Below are 19,518 nucleotides of genomic sequence, written 5' to 3' on the forward strand. Positions count from 1 at the left end.
AGGGACCCCCCCGGGACCCCCCGGGACCCCCCGCGTTCTGGGGGCGTCCCCCGGGCCCCAGAGACCCCCCCCCAGGTCCCCAGCCCCCCCCCAAAATCACAAAGCAAATCCCAGAGACCCCCCCCAAAATTCCAGAGACCCCCCCCCAAAATCCCAGGACCCCCCATTTCCCCCATACCCCCCCAGTCCCCCATAGCCCCCCCATACCCCCACTGCCCCCCATTCCTCCCCTGCCCCCAAGACCCCCATAGCCCCCCCATACCCCAATCCCCCCCCTTACTCCCATTGCCCCCCCCAAGACCCCCATCCCCCCCCATCCCCAATCCCCCCCACCCCCCAACCCCCCCCCTCCCCCCATTAACCCCCATTAACCCCTATTCCCCCCCATTAACCCCCATTAACCCCCATTCCCCCCCCCTCACCCCCCCACCCCCCATTCCCCCCCCACCCCATTAAACCCCCATCCCCCCCATTCCCCCCATTAACCCCCATCCCCCCCTCACCCCTCATTAACCCCCCCCCACCCCAATACCCCCCAATACCCCCCATTCCCCCCCACCCCCATTAACCCCCATTAACCCCCAATACCCCCATTCCCCCCCCACCCCCAATACCCCCCATTCCCCCCCCACCCCCAATACCCCCCATTACCCCCCATTAACCCCCATCCCCCCCCCATTAACCCCCATTCCCCCCCATCCCCCCCATCCCCCCCCATTCCCCCCCATTCCCCCCCATTCCCCCCATCCCCCCCATTAACCCTTTCCTCCCCCCCCCCAGGCTCCATGGCTGCCCCCCAGCGCTGCGTGCGCGCGGAGCTCCCCCTCGGGGGGGGGCCGCACGGGGTCCGCCTGCGCCTGGCCCCCACCGCGCTGGAGGTGGAGGTGGAGGCGCTCGGCACAGCCCAGCGCTGGCGGGGGCGCTTCGACGCCCAGGGTGAGCCCCCCCCCGGGGTTATTTAGGGGCTGAGGGGGTGAGGACCCCCCCTTTTTGGGGTTTGACCCCCCCCCCATAATTTTTTTGGGGTAGCGGTGAGGAGCTGACGCGGCGCACCGGGAATTTCAAGCGTTTTGGGGTGTTTTGTGCCATGCTGGAGGCGGCGCTGATGGAGGTGAGGTGGGGGGGGGGGGGCACGGAGCCCCCCCCCCCGGCACCAAATATTTACCACCCCCCTAAAAAAAAATGCTCAAGAAGTACCGTTTCTGCCCAATTCCGCCCCAAAATTCCACTCCCAATCCCCCTCCGGCACTCCCCCAACTCCCATTACACCCCCAGCCCCCCCCAGTGCCCACCCCCAGTGCCCCCCCCCCAGACCCCAATGCCCCCCCCCTTTCCCCAGTACACCCCCCATACTGCCCCCTAATCCCCCACCAGCCCCAATTCCGCCCCCAACCCCCCCCAGTTCCCCCCCCAGACCCCCCAAAACCCCCAATTCCCCCCCAATCCCCCCCCCAGGCCCCCAAACACCCCCCATACTCCTCTCAATGGCCCCCCCAAGCCCCCTCAATGACCCCCCAACACCCGCCAAACCCCCCCCCAGACCCCAAGACCTCCCCCAGTGGCCCCCCAAACCCCCCAGTGACTCCCAAACCCCCCTGTACCCCCCCAGTGACCCCCCAAACCCCCCAATGACCCCCAAACCCCCTGTACCCCCCCAATCCACCCCCCTAAATCCCCCAAACCCCCCTGTACCCCTCCAGTGACCCCCCCCAAACCCTCCTGTACCCCCCAACCCCCCCAAAACCCCCCAATACCCCCCAGTGACCCCCCCAAACCCCCTGTACCCCCCCAGTGACCCCCCCAACCCCCCTGTACCCCCCATTGACCCCCCCTGCCCCCCCCAAACCCCCCTGTACCCCCCATTGACCCCCCCAATCCCCCCCCAACCCCCCTTTACCCCCCAAACCCCCCCCATTGACCCCCCCTGCCCCCCCCCGCAGAGCAGCCCCTCGGTCAGCCTGGAGCTGCTGACCTTGGGGACCTCCAGGCCCTGCGGTGCCGTGGGGGGGGACGGGGGAAGGACCCCCCCCGGGCCCCCCCCACCCCCATCCCGACGCGGCCCCCCCGGGGCTGGTGGCCAAGCGCTACCTGCTGCTGGTCTACTGCGTGGAGTTTGACAGGTGGGGGGGGCCTGGGGGGTTTTGGGGGGGGGTTGGGGGGGCTTTGGGGGGGTTTTGGGGGTGTTGGGGGGGGAATTGGGGTCCTGGGGGGGGGTTGGGGGGAGAAACCGGGGGTTTGGGGGGGTTTGGGGGGCTGGGGGGGGGAGACTGGGGGGGTGGATCTGGGGGATTTGGGGAGGGGTGGGGGGATTTGGGGGTTTTGGGGGGGGTTGGGGGGGGTTTTGGGGGGGAAATTGGGGTCCTGGGGGTGGGTTGGGGGGGAGACTGGGGGGTTTGGGAGAGGTTTGGGGGGCTGGGGGGGAAACTGGGGGGTTTGGGGGGGTTTTGGGGGGCTGGGGGGGGAAACTGGGGGGATTGGGGGGGCTGGGGGAGAGACTGGGGGCTTTGGGGGGGAATTGGGGTCCTGGGGGGGGTTGGGGGGGCTGGGGGGGGGGAATTGGGGTCCTGGGGGGGTGTTAGGGGGAGAAACTGGGGGGTTTTGGGGGAGGTTTGGGGGGGTTTGGGGGGCTGGGGAGGGGAGACTGGGGGCGTTGGGGGGTTTTGGGGGGCTGGGGGGGAATTGGGGTCCTGGGGGGGTTGGGGGGAGAAACCGGGGGGTTTGGGGGAGGTTTGGGGGGGCTGGGGGGGGGGAAACTGGGGGTTTGGGGGGTTTGGGGGGCTGGGGGGGATTGGGGGGGCTGGGAGGGGAACTGGGGGGGGCTTTAGGGGGATTGGGGGGGGCATGGGGGGGTTGGGGGGTCATTGGGGGGCTTTTGGGGGGCTGGGGGGGGAGACTGGGGGGTTGGGGGGGAATTGGGGTCCTGGGGGGGGGTGGTGGGGGAAGACGGGGGGTTTGGGGGAGGTTTGGGGGGGGTTTGGGGGGCTGGGGAGGGAGACTGGGGGGAGATCTGGGGGATTTGGGGAGGGGTGGGGGGGGATTGGGGGGGATTTGGGGGTTTTGGGGGGGTTGGGGGAGCTAGGGGGGGTGGGGGGGGGGGAATTGGGGTCCTGGGGGGGGGGTTGGGGGGAGAAACCGGGGGTTTGGGGGGTTTTGGGGGGCTGGGGGGAAACTGGGGGATTTGGGGAGGGGTGGGGGGGATCGGGGGGGTTTTGGGGGCTGGGGGGGGAGACTGGGGGGGTTGGGGGGGGGGTTTGGGGGGCTGGGGGGGAATTGGGGTCCTGGGGGGGGGTTGGGGGGAGAGACCGGGGGGTTTTGGGGGGCTGGGGGGGGAAACTGGGGGGTTTGGGGGGGGCTGGGGGGGTTGGGGGGGGTTTTGGGGGGGGGTTGGGGGAAATTGGGGGGTGCTGGGGGAGATTGGGGAGGCTCCGGGAGGGGGGCTGGGGGGGGGCACCCCTCTTTCTGGCCCCCCCCTCACCCCCCTTCACCCCCCCCGCCCCCCCCCTAGGAACCACTACCCCCTCCCCTTGCCCCCCCCCCCCCCCAGGACCCCGACCCCCCCCCGGAGGCGGCGGCTCTGCGGCGCCTGGTGCGGACCCTGCGGGACGAGTGAGCTCCGAGACCCCCCCCCCGTGTCCGTGTCCCCCCTCCACGTGTCCGTGTCCCCCCCCCCCCACCCCAAAATTTGTGCCCCCCCCCCCCCAGGGCTGCGGCGGGCGCGGGCGGAGGCGCGGGGGCTGGAGGCCGAGCGGCTGCGGGAGGAGGCGAGGAGGCGGCGGCTGGAGGAGGAGGTCAGGGGGGGGGCACGGGGTCACCCGGGTCACCCGGTGTCACCTGGGGTCACCCAGTGTCCCCCCGGTGTCCCCGTGTCACCCCGGTGTCCCCATGTCACCCAGTGTCACTCGGTGTCACCCAGTGTCCCCCCGTGACCCCTGTGTCCCCCGGTGTCACCTCGGTGGCCCCCAGTGTCACTTGGTGTCACTCGGTGTCACCCCAGTGTCCCATGTCCCCCTGTGTCCCCCAGTGTCCTCATGTCACCTGGTGTCACTCGGTGTCACCCAGTGTCACCTTGGTGTCCCCCGGTGTCACCCCGGTGTCCTCATGTCCCTCTGTGTCCCCAGTGTCCCCGGTGTCACCCGGTGTCACTTGGTGTCACCTAGTGTCACTCAGTGTCACCCCAGTGTCCCCATGTCCCCCAGTGTCACCCAGTGTCACCTCGGTGGCCCCCAGTGTCACTTGGTGTCATTCGGTGTCACCCCGGTGTCCCCATGTCCCCCTGTGTCCCCCAGTGTCCCTGTGTCACCTAGTGTTACCCGGTGTCACCTTGGTGGCCCCCAGTGTCACTTAGTGTCCCCAGTGTCCCCGTGTCCCCCTGTGTCACCTGGTGTCCCCCCAGTGTCCCCCAGTGTCTCCATGTCACCCAGTGTCACTCGGCATCACCCTGGTGTGCCATGTCCCCCTGTGTCCCCCGGTGTCACCCTGGTGCCACCTGGTGTCCCCCGGTGTCACCCTGGTGTCACCCGGTGGCCCCCAGTGTCACCTAGCGCCACTCAGTGTGACCCCGGTGTCACCCCAGTGTCCTCGTGTCACCCCGGTGTCCCCACGTCCCCCTGTCTCCCCCTGTCCCCCTGTCTCCCCCCTAGTGTCCTGGTGCCAGCGGCTGTCCCCATGTCCCCCTGTGTCCCCTCGTGTCCCCTGGTGTCCCCCTGTCCCCGTGTCCCCGTCCCGGTGCCATCGGCTGTCCCTGTCCCAGCTGCGGGCTGCTCGGGATGCGCTGGGGTCGCTGCGGGCGCGCGTGGAGGCGCTGACGGCCGAGCTGGCGGCCACCAGGGGGTGAGGGGGGCTCGGCCCCAAATCCATGGCCCCAAATCCTGTTCCCCAACCCCTGTCCCTGTCCCCAACCCCCTGTCCCTGTCCCCAGACCCCTGCCATTGTCCCCAAATCCCTGTCCCCAAACCCTGTCCACAACCCTTGTCCCTAAATCCCTATCCCCAAATCCCTGACCCCAAATCCCTGTCCCTGTCCCCAATCCCTGTCCCCAAACCCTGTCCCCAACCCCTGTCCCTGTCCACAACCCCATCCCCAAACCCCTGTCCCTGTCCCCAAAACCCGGTTATTGTCCCCAAACCCATCCTGGTCCCCAGCCCCTGTCCCCAGCCCCGTCCCCATCCCCAAACCCCTGTCCTTGTCCCCAAACCCTGTCCCCAACCCCTGTCCCTAAATCCCTATCCCAAATCCCTGTCCCCAACCCCTCTCCCTGACCCCAAATCCCTGTCCCCAAACCCTGTCCCCAAACCCCGTCCTTGTCCCCAACCCCCTGTCCCTGTCCCCAGACCCCTGCCATTGTCCCCAAACTCATCTCCAAAACCCCCTTTTGTCCCCAAAACCCCGTTATCATCCCCAAACCCCTGTCCTTGTCCCCAAACCCGTCCCCACCCCATTCCTGTCCCAAAACCCCCTTTTTGTCCCCAAAACCCATTATCATCCCCAAACCCCATCCCCAAACCCCTGTCCTTGTCCCCAAACTCATCTCCAAAACCCCCTTTTTATCCCCAAAACCCCCTTACCATCCCCAAACCCCATCCCCAATCCCCTTTCCTTGTCCCCAACCCCCCCGTCCCCCTCCCCGTCCCCCTCCCTGTCCCCGTGCCCCCCCCCCATGACGCCCCCTCCCTCCCCCCAGCCGCAGGAGGACCCCCCCCGCGCCCCCCCCGCGGGACCCCCGCCGCTCGGGCTCCCGGGACAGCAGCCGGGGCCGCCACCGGACCCCATCACCGGCCGGTAAGTGGGGGGGGGGGGGTCACAGGGGGACACGAGACCCCCCCGAGACCCCCCCAGGACCCCCAAGACCCCCCCATTTACCCCCCCCAGCCCCACGGGCGCCGCGTTTCGACCCCACAGCCTTCGTCCGAGCCCGCGAGCGGCGCCGCCGGGAGGTTGAGCTCCAAAAGTAAGGGGGGGGGGGGGGCGTTAAGGGTGCTGCCCCCCCCCCCTCCGTGTCCCTTTTTTTATGGGGGGGTCCTCCCTGTGCCCCACCCCAAGTGCTGTCTCCCCTCTCCTGCAGGCAGCGGCGAGCGGCGGTGCCCAGCGGGGGCAGCCCCAGGGGGGGCGCGGGGCGCAGCTCTTCGGGTGAGGGGGGGCAACTAATGGGGCTGGGGGGGCACCTAATGGGGGTGGGGGGGCGCTTAATGGGGCTGGGGGGGCGCTTAATGGGGTTGGGGGGGCGCTTAATGGGGCTGGGGGGGCACATGAAGGGGCTGGGGGGGCACCTGATGTGTTGGGGGGGGCACTTAATGGGGTTGGGGGGGCACCTGATGGGTTGGGGGGGGCACTCAGTGGGTCTGGGGGGGGCATGGAAAGGCTGGGGGGCACCTGATGGGGTTGGGGGGGGTAACAGAGGGGCTGGGGGGGCACTTAATGGGGTTGGGGGGGGCACCCGGAGGGGCTGGGGGGGACATGGAGAGGCTGGGGGGGGGCACAGAGGGGCTGGGGGGGGCACCTAATGGGGCTGGGGGGCGCTTAATGGGGCTGGGGGGCACCTAATGGGGTTGGGGGGGCAAGAGAGGGGCTGGGGGGCACCTGGAGGGGCTGGGGGGGTACCTGATGGGTTTTGGGGGGGCACTCAGTGGGTCTGGGGGGGGCATGGAGAGGCTGGGGGGGCACCTGATGGGGTTGGGGGGGCGCTTAATGGGGCTGGGGGGGCACCTAATGGGGCTGGGGGGGCACTTAATGGGGTTGGGGGGGCACTTAATGGGGTGGGGGGCACCTAATGGGACTGGGGGGGGCAACAGAGGGGCTGGGGGGCACCCAGTGGGTCGGGGGGGGCACTTAATGGGGTTGGGGGGCACATGGAGGGGCTGGGGGGGCACCTGATGTGTTGGGGGGGGCACTTAATGGGGTTGGGGGGGGCAAGAGAGGGGCTGGGGGGCACCTGGAGGGGCTGGGGGGGCACCTGATGGGTTTTGGGGGGGGCACTCAGTGGGTCTGGGGGGGGCATGGAGAGGCTGGGGGGCACCTGATGGGGTTGGGGGGGTAACAAAGGGGCTGGGGGGCACCCAGTGGGTTGGGGGGGGCACTTAATGGGGCTGGGGGGGCACCCGGAGGGGCTGGGGGGCACTTAATGGGGTTGGGGGGGCACCTGATAGGTTGGGGGGGGCAATGAAGGGGTTGGGGGCACCCAGGTGGCCTGGGGGGGGACCCAGAGGGGCTGGGGGGGGCACCTGGAGGGGGTGGGGGGCACCTAATGGGGCTGGGGGGGCACCCAACAAGTGGGGGGGCTCCCAGTTGGTTTGGGGGGCACCCAACGGGTTGGGGGGGGGCACCCATAATTTGGGGACCCCCCCCCAATGCCCTGCCCCCCCCCCACCCTTACCCCCCCCCCCCCCCAGCTGAAAGTCTCCGGAGCCACCACTCAGGCAGCGAGGCCGAACCCCGTGGGTAAGTGGGGGGGGGTCACAAAAATTGTGGGGGGGGGGGCACCGCTACCCCCCCCCCCGGGGGGGGGGGGACACCCCCATTTAACCCCTTCCCCCCCTGCCAGCAGCAGCAAGGGGGGGGCCCGCAGCCGGAGACCCCTCAGCTCCTCAACCTGGAACAGCCCCGGAGAGGTGAGGGGGGGGGGGGCAATAAATTGGGGGGGGGGGCAATAAATTGGGGGGGGGGGGGACATGGGACAAGTGCCCCCCCCCCCCCCCTCTACAGGCACTCGGGGCCGCAAGCAGCCGCCGGGCAGCGGGCCGGAGCTCGCCGCGAGAAAGGTGAGCCCCCCCCCAATTTGTGACCCCCCCCCCCGGCCCCGATTTTGTCGTTTTTTCACCCATTTTCTCCTGCCCCCCCCCCCCCAGAGAACGTGGGCGAGCTGTGGGACATCGACGCCCGGCTGCAGGCGCTGCAGGACTGCCTGGGGGCGCTGCATGCCCGGCAATGAGACCCCCCCCCAGGGACCCCCCCCCTTGGGGACACCGGGACCCCCCCCAGGGACATTGGGACCCCCCCTCTGGGGACATTTGGAACCTTTTGGGGACATCAGGACCCCCCCCCCCAGGGATATTTGGGACCCTTTGGGGACATTGGGACCCCCTGGGGACACCGGGACCCCCCCAGGGACAGCAGAACCCCCCCCCAGGGACATTGGGACCCCCCCCGGGACATTGGGGACCCCCCCTCTGGGGACATTTGGAACCTTTTGGGGACATCAGGACCCCCCCCCCAGGGATATTTGGGACCCTTTGGGGACATTGGGACCCCCTGGGGACACCGGGACCCCCCCAGGGACAGCAGAACCCCCCCCCGGGACATTGGGACCCCCCCCAGGGACATTGGGACCCCCCCTCTGGGGACATTTGGAACCTTTTGGGGACATCAGGACCCCCCCTCCAAGGACATTGGGACTCCCTGGGGACATCAGGGACCCCCCCAGGGACATCAGGACCCCCCCCCAGGGATATTCAGGACCCTCTGGGGACATCGAGACCCCCCAGGGAAATTGGGACCCCCCCAGGGACATCAGGACCCCCCCGGGGACATTTGGGACCCCCTGGGGGCACCAGGACCCCCCAGGGACACTGGGACCCCCCCCCCCCCCAGGGATATTGGGACCCCTTGGGGACATTGGGAACCCCCCGGGGACACCAGGACCCCGCCCCCCCGGGAACATGGAGACCCCCTGGGGACATTTGGGACCCCCCCAGGGACATCGGGACCCCCCCGGGGGCACTGGGACCCCCCCCCGGGGTATTTCAGTGCCACAAGGCCCCCATGTCCCCCCGTGTCCCCCCCCCACAAAGTGTCCCTGGGGGGGGGGGACAGCGGTGGCAGTCACACAATAAACTCGTGTGCCCCCCCAATGTGTCCTGTGTCCTTGTCACTGTCCCCAGCTGGGGGGGGGCACTGGGGGAGGGGGGGGGGGCACTGGGGGGGGGGAGACACCCGGGTGACATTGGGGACATGGCCCAGGCCAGGGGACCCGGGGGGGCCACCAGGGTGGGGGTGACACCGCTGCCACCCCCCTCCCCCCACGGTACCCCCCCGGGGGCTTTATTCAGCACCGCCTCACAGAGCCCCAAAATGGGGCAAAAAACACAGGATTTGGGGCCGGGTGGTGTCCCCGCATGGGGGGGTTGGCGTTGAGGGGACAGTGCCTGCGGTGACAATGTCCTGATGGCCCGTGTCACGACATCTCGGTGTCACAACGTCCCCATGTCGTGACATGCCAGTGCCACTGTCCCAGTGTCACGACATCCCAGTGTCACGATGTCCCGGTGTCATGATGTCCCCATGTCGTGACATCCCAGTGCCATTTTCCTGTGTCGCAATGTTCCAGTGCCATTGTCCTGGTGTCATGACATCCTGGTGCCATGATGTCCTCACATCACGACATCCCAGTGCCACTGTCCCACTGTCATGACATCCCTGATGTCACGATGTCCTCATGTCGTGACATCCCAGTGCCACTGTCCCAGTGTCACGACACCCCAGTGTCACTGTCCTGGTGTCATGACATCCCAGTGTCATGATATCCTCATGTCGTGACATCCCCGTGCCACTGTCCCAGTGTCCCAATGTCCTGGTGTCACGACGTCTTGGTGTCACGATGTCCCCATGTCGTGACATCCCAGTGCCATTGTCCCAGTGTCACAATATCCTGGTGTCACGACATCCCGGTGTCACGACGTCCCCATGTCGTGACATCCCCGCGCCGTTATCCCACTGTCACGACACCCCAGTGCCGTTTTCCCACCGTCACGACATCCCCCTGTCACGACATCCCCCCTCCGCCCCCCCCACCCCCCCCGCCCCCCCCAGCCCCCCGGGGGCAGCAGGCGGCAGGCGGTGACGGTGCCCAGGGTGGCGGCGACGGCGGCGAGGTCGCGACGGGCCAGGCGCAGGCAGTGAGCGGCAGCGGCCGCCCCCGCCTGCGCCCCCCCCAGGGGCCCCCCCAGGGCCCCCAGCAGCCTCGCGGCCCCCCCGAAACTGCGCCCCCAGGCGGCGCCCACCCCCCCCCGCAGCCGCCCCTCGCCCGCCCCCAGGCGCTGCTGCAGCAGGGAGGGGCCCCCCCCCCCACCCCCCCTCGACCCCCCCCCCAGCATTTGGGGGGTGGGATTGGGGTTTGGGGGGGCTCGGGGGGGGCCCGGGGGGGGCTCGGCTTCGTCCTCGCTCTCCGACGCCTCCCCCGGCACCTTCAGCCCCGCCGGGACCCCCCCCCCCACCCCGGGGCAGGGCCCCCCCCCCGGCTCCGGCTCCGAGTCGCTCTCCGAGGCTTCGCCCAGAACCAGCGTGGGGGGGCGGGGGGCGGACATGGCCTGGGAGGGGGGGGACACGGGGAGGGGGGGGTCAGGGGGGGGGCACGACCCCCAACCCCCCCCCATTTCACCCCAGACCAGCTCCATGTGTCCCCCCCAGCCCCCCCATTTGCCCCCCTGCCCCCCCCATTTTGCCCCCCGTGCCCCCCCCATTTATCCCCAGGTCCCCCCATTTGCCCCCACACCCCCCCCATTTGCCCCCCTGCCCCCCCCATTTATCCCCACGCCCCCCCCATTTGCCCCCCCCCCAATTTATCCCCCTGCCCCCCCCCCTTTACCCCCATGCCCCCCCCGGGGTTCCCCAAAGCACCCCCAGTGCCCCCCCCCAGCCCCAAGGGACCCCCCCCACCCCCATAACCCCCCCTGCCCCCCCCCAGCCCCATGGGACCCCCCCTGCCCCCCCCCATTTTCCCCAATCCCAACCCCAGGCCCCCCCCCAAACAACCCCTGCCCCCCCCCCGCCCCATGGACCCCCCCCATTTCCCCTATTCCCCACCCCCAAGGGTCCCCCCCAGCCCCCCCCCGAGCCCTACGGGACCCCCCCAGCCCCCCCCACCCCCCATTTTCCCCATTTTTCCCCATTTTTCCCATTTTTCCCCATTTTTTCCCATTTTCCCCCATTTTTTCCCCATTCCCAGCCCCCCCCCAACACCCCCACCCCCATTTCCCCCATCCTCAGCCCCCCAGGACCCCCCCAGCTCCCCCAGAACCCCCCCACCCCCCATTTTTCCCATTTTCCCCCAATTTTCCCCCATTTCCAGCCTCCCCCCTCCCGTACTGGGCTTCTCCGCGGATCACGTGACAGGCAGCCCCGCCCGCCCTCTTCCGCCCGTCGCGTCACGTGACGTCCCATGCCCGGCTGACGCCACCCGGAAGTGCCCTCACCCGGCATGGCGGCCGGGCAGCGCCGGGCGGGCTGCGCATGCGCCGGGAGGGAGGCGGGGGGGCGGGTGAGCGGGGGAGCGGCTGCCCCGTGGTGGGAGGGGGCGGGACTGGGAGGGACTGGGGGGAACTGGGAGGGGCTGGGGAGACTGGGAAGGACTGGGAGGGACTGGGAGGGACTTGGGAGAACTGGGAGGGAATGGGAGGGACTGGGGGGAACTGGGAGGGGCTGGGGGGAACTGGGAGGACTGGGAGAGGCTAGGGAGGACTGGGGGAACTGGGAGGGACTGGGAGGGACTGGAGAGGCTGGGGGGACTGGGGGGGGACTGGGAGGGACTGGGAGGAATGGGAGGAATGGGAGGAACTGGGAGGGACTGGGAGGGACTGGGGAGACCGGGAGGGACTGGGGGGAACTGGGAGGGAGTGGGAGGGGCTGGGGGAGTGGGAGGGACTGGGGGGAACTGGGAGGGACTGGAGGGGACTGGGAGTACTGGGGGACACTGGGGGGAACTGGAAGGCACTGGGAGGAACTGGGGGGACTGCGGGAACTGGGAGGGACTGGGGGAAATGGGGGGCACTGGGGCAACTGGGAGGGGACATGGGGGCACACGACAGGGGCCACAGGAGCACAGCAGGGACATGGGGGGGGGACATGGGGACACCAGTATGACCAGGGGCTGTCCCCAACACCCCCAGTACGCCCAGTCGCCCCTCCCCCCCGCTCCCAGTTCCTCCCAGTGCCCCCAGCCAGTCCCAGTGCCCCCAGGCAAAACCAGTTCCCCCCATGCCCCCCCCCGCCATGTCCCCGTGCCCCCCCGTCCCGATGGCCCCGTGTGCTTTATCTGTTTTATTTTATTTTATTTTATTTTATTTTATTTTATTTTATTTTATTTTATTTTATTTTATTTTATTTTATTTTATTTTATTTTATTTTATTTTATTTATTTTATTTTATTTTATTTTATTTTATTTTATTTTATTTTATTTTATTTTATTTTATTTTATCTCTGTCCCCGTGGCTGTGCGGTGGCCGTGTCACCGATGTCACCCACGGCTGGCCCCGTTCTCTGGGGGGGGGGGTTGGGGGGGGGGGGGGGTGTCACCGCTGTCCCCCTGTGCCTGGCATCGTCCCGGTCCCCTCAGCCCCTGGGCCCCTGCAGGGTCTGACTGTCCCCATCCCAATCCTAATCCCAATCCCATCCTCACCCCAGTCCCAATCCCATCCCCCCCAACCCCATTCGCTCCCTCCCCCAATCCCCATCCCAACCCTAATCCCACCCCATCCCAATCCCACCTCATCCCATCCTATCTCAACCCCAATCCCAATCCCAATCCCAATCCCAATCCCATCCCTGTCCCCAACCCCATCCCAATCCCATCCCCACCCCCATCCTCTCCCTCCCCCTCCCCCAATCCCAATCCTACCAATACCAATACCACCCCATCCCAATCCCAGTCCCAATCCCATCCCTTCCAACCCCCATCCTCTCCCTCCCACAACCCCAATCCCAATCCCACCCCAATCCCAATACCACCCCAATCCCAACCCCAACCCCAATCCCACCCCCATCCCAATCCCAATCCCACCCCAACCCCAATCCCAATCCCAATCCCACCCCAACCCCAACCCCAATCCCACCCCCATCCCCATCCCATACCCACCCCATCCTCCCCCATCCCCAATCCCACCCCAATCCCAACCCCATCCCCAATCCCAATCCCACCCCAATCCCACCCCAACCCCAATCCCACCCCAATCCCACCCCAATCCCACCCCAACCCCAACCCCAACCCCAACCCCAATCCCACCCCCATCCCACCCCAATCCCAATCCCAATCCCACCCCAATCCCACCCCCATCCCAACCCCAATCCCACCCCAATCCCACCCCTCTCCCTCCCCAACCCCAATCCCACCCCAACCCCAATCCCACCCCAATCCCACCCCAATCCCAATCCCAATCCCACCCCTCTCCCTCCCCAACCCCAACCCCAACCCCAATCCCACTCCCCCCCGTCCCCGTCCCGTCCCGTCCCCGTCCCCGCGGGCCCTGAGGCGTGGTGTGGGGCCCTGACTCAGGGCCACCGGCACAGCCAGAATTTCTGCCCCGGCCACGCGCCCGCGGCCGCCTCCGTCACCGGCACCGCGCCGGGGCCGCGGGTGGGGCCGGCACCGGGCGCATAAAAACCGGGGGAGGCCGCGGGGGGGGGGACACAAATGTGGCCGGAGGGAGCCCGGGATGGAGCCCGCGGGGACGGCGGTGAGGACAGGGCCGGGGGGTGGGATTGGGATGGGGATTGGGGTGGGGATGGGGATTGGGATGGGGATGGGGACAGGGATAAGGACAGGGATTGAGGATTAGGAATTGGGACAGGGACGGGAACTGGGACTGGGATTGAGATTGGGGTGGATATAGGGACAGGGACAGGGACTGAGGATTAGGAATTGGGACGGGGATGGGAACTGGGACTGGGATTGGGATGGAGATAGAGACAGGGACTGGGACAGGGACTGGGATTGAGGATTAGGAATTGGGATGGGGATTGGGACGGGGACGGGGATGGGGACAGGGACAGGGACTGGGACTGGGATTGAGGATTAGGAATTGGGACAGGGACAGGGACTGGGACTGGGATTGGGATGGAGATAGGGACGGGGACAGGGATTGAGGATTAGGAATTGGGATGGGGATTGGGACGGGGACGGGGACTGGGACTGGGATTGGGATTGAGATAGGGACAGGATCAGGGACAAGGACAGGGATTGAGGATTAGGAATGGGGATGGGGACAGGGACTGGGACTGGGACTGGGATTGAGGATTAGGAATTGGGACAGGGACAGGGACATGGACAGGGACAGGGACAGGAATTGAGGATTAGGAATGGGGACGGGGACAGGGACTGGGACAGGGACAGGGATGGGGACAGGGACAGGAATTGAGGATTAGGAATTGGGACATTGGGACAGGGACAGGGATGGGGATGGGGACAGGGACAGGGACAGGGACTGGGATAGGGACTGGAGAATAGGGATTAGGATGGGGACAGGGAAATGGACAGGGACAGGATGCAGATGGGCGTGGAGACAGGAACAGGTATAGGGGATTAGGGATTGGGGATTAGGATGGGGACAGGGATGAGGATGTGGATGGGGATGTGGGGGTGGGGACCAGGGCAGGGATGGGGACAGGGACAGGGATGGGGATGGGGATGGGGACAGGGAATGGGAATTAGGGTGGGATTGGGATGGGGATTGGGATGGGGGTGGGATGGGGGTGGGATGGGGGTGGGGATGGGATTGGGATGGGGATGGGGACAGGGACGGAGTGTTATGGGGTGTCTGTGTTGGCCAGTGGTTCCCAGTGTCCCCAGTACAGGCTGTCCCAATGTCCCCAGTGCCTCCTTCCCAGTGGCCACCCCTGTCCCCAGTACAGGCTGGGCTGTGGTCACTGGTGCCTCCAGTCCCAGTATCTCCAGTCTAGCCTGGCCACAGCCACCAGTGTCCCCAGTACAGGTGTTCCCAGCATCCCCAGTTCAGCCTGTCCCAGTGTCCCCAGTGCTCCCAGTCCAGCCTGCCCCATTCTCCCCAGTGTCCCCAGCGTGGCACAGCCCCCAGTACCCAGCAGGCCAGTCCCCACCCCCCCACCCCAGGCTATCCCAGTCCATCCCAGTCCGTCCCAGTTCCCCCCCCAGCCCCCCCATTGTCCCTATTGGGGTGCCCAGGAGCGGACGTGGGGTCCCTGAGGACCCCGGGGACAAGGATGGGGGCTCCCAAAGTGCCCCAAAACTGCCCAGCATCAGGCAGCGCGGTCCCCGTGTCCCCAGTGTCCCCATGTCCCCTGTCCCCATGTCCCCTGTCCCTATGTCCCCATGACCCTGTGTCCCCATATCCCAATGTCCCCATGGCCCCATGTCCCCATATCCCTCTGTCCCCATGTCCCCCAATGTCCCCATGACCCTGTGTCCCCATATCCCAATGTCCCCATGTCCCTGTCTCCCCATGTCCCCCAATGTCCCCATATCCCCATGTCCCCAATGTCCCCATGTCCCCCAATGTCCCCATGTCCCCATGTCCCCATATCCCCATGTCCCTGTGTCCCCATGTCCCCAGCCCCCAGATTCCCCCGTCCCCTTATCCCTGTCCCCTATCCCCCTGTTCCCACGCCCCCCATGTCCCCCTGTCCCCATCCCCGTCCCCCCCTGTCCCCCCCGTCCCCCCCGTCCCCCCCTGCCACCCTCCCCTCTGTGCTGCCAGGGGTGCTGCTCGCCCACGGGCTCGTGCGAGGAGAGCCGGCCCTGCCTGTGCTGCGCTGAGGGGGGGCAGGGCGGGGGGCAGGGCGGGGGGCACCCCTGCACCCTCTGGGACAGCGACGCCGTGGAGGGGGACGCCGCGGAGCACGAAGGTAGGGGCACGGGGGGGGGGTAATCCTCTACGGCCCAGAATGGCCTGTGTAGCCCATCCCCATCCCAATCCCATCCCCAATCCCAATCCCATTCCCAATCCCATTCTCAATCCCATCCCCATCACATCCCAATCCCATTCCCATCCCAGCCCCAATCCCATCCCATCCCAATCCCAGCCCCAATCCCATCCCAATCCCAGTCCCAGTCCCAATCCCCATCCCATCCCATCCCCAATCCCATTCCCAACCCATCCCCATTCCAGTTCCCATCCCCATCCCAATCCCAATCCCCATCCCCATCCCCATTCGCATCCCATCCCCAATCCCATTCCCAACCCATCCCCACCCCATCCCAATCCCCAACCCCATTCCAATCCCAGTCCCATCTCCATCCCCATCCCCATCCCAATCCCAGTCCTATCCTATCCTATCCCCAATCCCATTCCCATCCCATCCCAATTACTTCCCTATCCCCATGCCATCCCAATCCCATCTCCAATCCCATCCCATCCCCAATCCCATCCCAAATCCCATCCCATCTCTAATCCCCATCCCCATTCAAGTCCCAGTCCCATCCCCATCCCCATCCCATCTCCATCTCCATCCCATCCCCATCCCCATCTCATCCCCTCCCATCCCATCCTAATTCCCATTTCCTGTCCCCATCCCCATCCCAATCCCATCCCATCCCCAATCCCACCCCATCCCTAATCCCAACCCCATCCCCATCCCAATCCCATCCCCATCCCATCTCCATCTCCATCCCACCCCATCCCATCCCCAATCCCATCGCAACCCCATCCCCAATCCCAATCCCACCCCATCCCCAATCCCACCCCACCCCAATCCCAACCCCATCCCCACCCCAATCCCACCCCCTCGCGTCCCCCTGCCCCCAGGGGCGCTGACGGAGGACGACGTTTACTGCCGCTGCCTCTCGCGGACGCTGTGCCACACGGCCACCCCCGTCACCGTCGGCTTCTACGCGCCCTGCAGCCACCGCCTCTACTCGCTGCTGGACAAGGTCACCGGTGCGTGCGGGTCCCCGACCCCTTCCCCGTCCCCCCCCCGCCTCCTCGGGGTCCCCGGTGCCGCGGTGACCCCGTCCCCGTCCCAGGCTTCATGCGGGAGGAGGCGGCGCGGCGCGAGGAGCGGGAGCTGCAGCGGGGCCAGGCGAAGCCGCGCAGCGCCGAGGGCTGGGGGCTGCCGCTGCTCCTCTGGTACCTGGCCTTCTACAAGCCCATCATCACCGAGCTGCACCTGCGGAGGAAGAACATCGGCTTCATCTTCATCCGCTTCAGCGCCTGGCAGTACGCCGGCTGCGACAAGCTCTGGGCCGGGCTGGTCACCACGCTCTGCTCCAGCGTCCGGCACCACTTCGGGGCTCTGCCCCTCAGCGTCTACCACGTCATGGGCGCCCGGCCCCGCTTCGCCTCGGGTTTCAGCCAGAAGGAGTGGGTGCTGAAGCGGGGCGCCTGCCTGAAGCTCTGGGGGCTGCTGCTGGTGCTGGGCGCGGGGCTGGGGGTGCTGCTGGCGGCGCTGCTGGTGCCCGGGCTGAAGGAGCACCGGGCGCTGAAGGTGGTGGGCAGCACCGTCACCTCGCTCTCGGGCTCCGGGCTGGTGCTGGGCGCCCTGTCGGTGCTGAAGAACCTGCTGGTGAGCGAGAAGCAGAAGATCGAGCGGCTGACCAACAGCGAGAAGTTCACCAGCCAGCTGGGCTTCATGAGCAAGGTGCGCGGCGAGGTGGAGGTGCTCATCGGCTTCCTGGCCTTCATGGAGATCTTCGAGCGCCGGCGGCTGCGCGTGGTGCTGGAGATCACCAGCCTGGACCTCTGCTACCCGGAGAAGGTGGCCGGCGTCCTCAACGCCATGAACACGCTGCTCTCCGACGCCAACGCCCCCTTCATCTTCGTCCTGGCCGTGGACCCCAGTGTCATCGTGCCCTGCCTGGAGCAGACGGGCTGCATGAAGGGCCTGGCCGACAACGGCTACCTCTACCTCAGCCGGACGGTGACGCTGCCCTTCTCCATCCCCCGCATGGGCTCGCGCTCGCGGCTGCAGTGCCTGGAGGCGGCGGTGCAGACGCGCGAGGACCTGATGTACCGCGTCATCACCGGCAACGTGGAGCGGCGGCGGCGGCGCGCCAAGGACCGGGGGGCGACGGCGGCACCGCCGCGGCGCGAGGTGGCGGAGGAGGAGGCCGTGCGCTGCATCCACGAGGCTTTCCGCTGCCTCCACGACGGCGCCGACCTCCTGGCCCGCTACCTGCCCTCCAACGGCACCCAGCTGCGCCGCATCGTCAACACCGTCCCCGTCACCCTCCGGCTGCTGCTGCACCGCGGCGGCCGCCCCCGAGGTCCCGCGCCCCGCGCCGCCGCCGCCTGGGTGGTGCTGGCCGACCGCTGGCCGTGCCGCCTGAGCTGGGTGCTGCAGTGCCTGGAGGACGCGTGGCAGGCGCGGCCGCCCCCCGGCTTCGAGGAGCGCTCGCTCTGGGACGTTTTCCGGCAGCACCTGGCCGAGCTCTGCGCCCTGCGGCAGCCCCTGCACAACGCCCTGGGGCTGGACGAGGACCCCGAGCTCTTCGAGGCTTTCCTGGCCCGCGATTTTCCCTTCACCGCCCGCGACGCCCGCGCCCTGCTCCCCGTCACCGTCAACCTGGACCACTCCATCCGGCACAAGATGGGGCTCCTGCGCGGCCTCGACCGCCTGGCCAAGGAGGCCGCCGCCACCGCCGCCAAGGTGTCCCGCGGGGTGCAGTGTCCCCACCCCGAGTGACGGAGGGGACGGTGAGGGGCACCTCGGCACCCCCCGAGGGGGCACGGAGCTGGGTGGCAGCAGGGGTGGCCCTCGGACCCCAGGGAGGTGGCAGGAGGGGGGCCGTGAGCTGGCGTCTGGTGAGGTTTGGGATCTGGGTGGGGATGGGGTGGGGACAGGGAGAGAATGGGGACAGGGACGGGAATGGGGACAGGGACAGGATGGGGACAGGGATGGGAATGGGGACAGGGAGAGGATGGGGACAGGGACAGAAATGGGGACAGGATGGTTACAGGGACAGGATGGGGACAGGGACGGGGATGGGGACAGGGACAGGGGTTAGATGGGAAAGGGACAGGCCAGGGACAGGAACAAGGTTGGGGACAGGGACAAGGATGGGGACAAGGATTAGATGGGATGGGGAGAGGATGAGAATGGGGACAGGATGGGGACAGACGGGAATGAGGTTGGGGACAGGGATGGGGTCGGTGACAGGGACAGGACGGGGACAGGATGGGGACAGGGACAATTCCTGTCCCCCTGTCCCCAGGAGCCACATCAGGGGCTACAACCAGCACCAGGAACTTGCAGAGCAGACGGCGCTGGGGAGGGTCCAGGGGAAACTGGGAGGGACTGGAAGAGACTGGGGGGGACTGGGATGGACCAGAGGGGACCGGGAGGTCACGACCCCCCCCTGAGGCCCCAAAAAGGAGCACCCCAGGATGGCCGTGGAGCCTTTGTGGGGACAAATCCCCCCAGTCCCTCCCGGGGGACTCTGCCACCCATGGGGGGGGGGTCATGGGTGCGACCCCCCCCAGGGACCCCTCCTGCGATGCCCTAATAAAGCTGTGAACCCACCCTCTGTGTTTCCACCTAAAATCATTTTTTTGGGGGGTCCAAAAAGTCAGCCCAAAGTGGTGCCAAGCCACTGATGTCGGCTCTGGTTTTGATTCCTTGGGAAATCAGCCCACAGCGGTGCTGAATTGCTGATGTTGGTGCCGGTCCCAATTCCCTGGGAAATCAGCCCAAAGTGGTGCCGAGCTGCTGGTATCGGCACTGGTCCCAATTCCTCAGGAAATCAGCCCAAAGCAGTGCTGAGCTGCTGATATCAGCACTGGTCCCAGTTCCCTGGGAAATCAGCCCAATGTGGTGCCGAGCTGCTGATGGTAGTGCCAGTCCCA

General features: G+C 67.5%; 3 protein-coding genes across 3 annotated transcripts; 2 read left to right on the plus strand and 1 right to left on the minus strand.

Moving 5' to 3' along the window:
- Nucleotides 1-780: 780 nt before the first annotated feature.
- Nucleotides 781-7,646, plus strand: CCDC61 (coiled-coil domain containing 61; the record flags this gene model as incomplete). The annotated part of the gene is made up of 11 exons (XM_082785382.1): nucleotides 781-936; nucleotides 1,037-1,111; nucleotides 1,941-2,120; nucleotides 3,506-3,606; nucleotides 3,704-3,788; nucleotides 4,641-4,830; nucleotides 5,681-5,778; nucleotides 5,869-5,947; nucleotides 6,062-6,126; nucleotides 7,386-7,434; nucleotides 7,538-7,646. Coding segments are annotated over 11 exons (1,187 nt in total), but the record flags the coding sequence as incomplete, so codon positions are not given.
- A 1,298-nt stretch (nucleotides 7,647-8,944) lies between these two features.
- On the minus strand, nucleotides 8,945-10,295 carry BLOC1S3 (biogenesis of lysosomal organelles complex 1 subunit 3; the record flags this gene model as incomplete). Its single annotated transcript, XM_082785381.1, has 1 exon — nucleotides 8,945-10,295. One exon carries the CDS (start codon nucleotides 10,293-10,295, stop codon nucleotides 9,663-9,665), a length of 633 nt encoding a protein of 210 aa, XP_082641507.1. The 3' UTR covers nucleotides 8,945-9,662.
- An 893-nt stretch (nucleotides 10,296-11,188) lies between these two features.
- On the plus strand, nucleotides 11,189-18,358 carry NKPD1 (NTPase KAP family P-loop domain containing 1; the record flags this gene model as incomplete). Its single annotated transcript, XM_082785384.1, has 4 exons — nucleotides 11,189-11,248; nucleotides 15,436-15,583; nucleotides 16,483-16,614; nucleotides 16,701-18,358. The coding sequence occupies 4 exons, from the start codon at nucleotides 11,189-11,191 to the stop codon at nucleotides 18,356-18,358; spliced, it is 1,998 nt and encodes a 665-aa protein (XP_082641510.1).
- Nucleotides 18,359-19,518: the final 1,160 nt, after the last annotated feature.

This window comes from Aythya marila, assembly GCF_965140915.1.
Source record: "Aythya marila genome assembly, contig: HAP1_HAP1_SCAFFOLD_13, whole genome shotgun sequence".
In the NCBI taxonomy this organism is placed as follows: Eukaryota; Metazoa; Chordata; class Aves; order Anseriformes; family Anatidae; genus Aythya; species Aythya marila.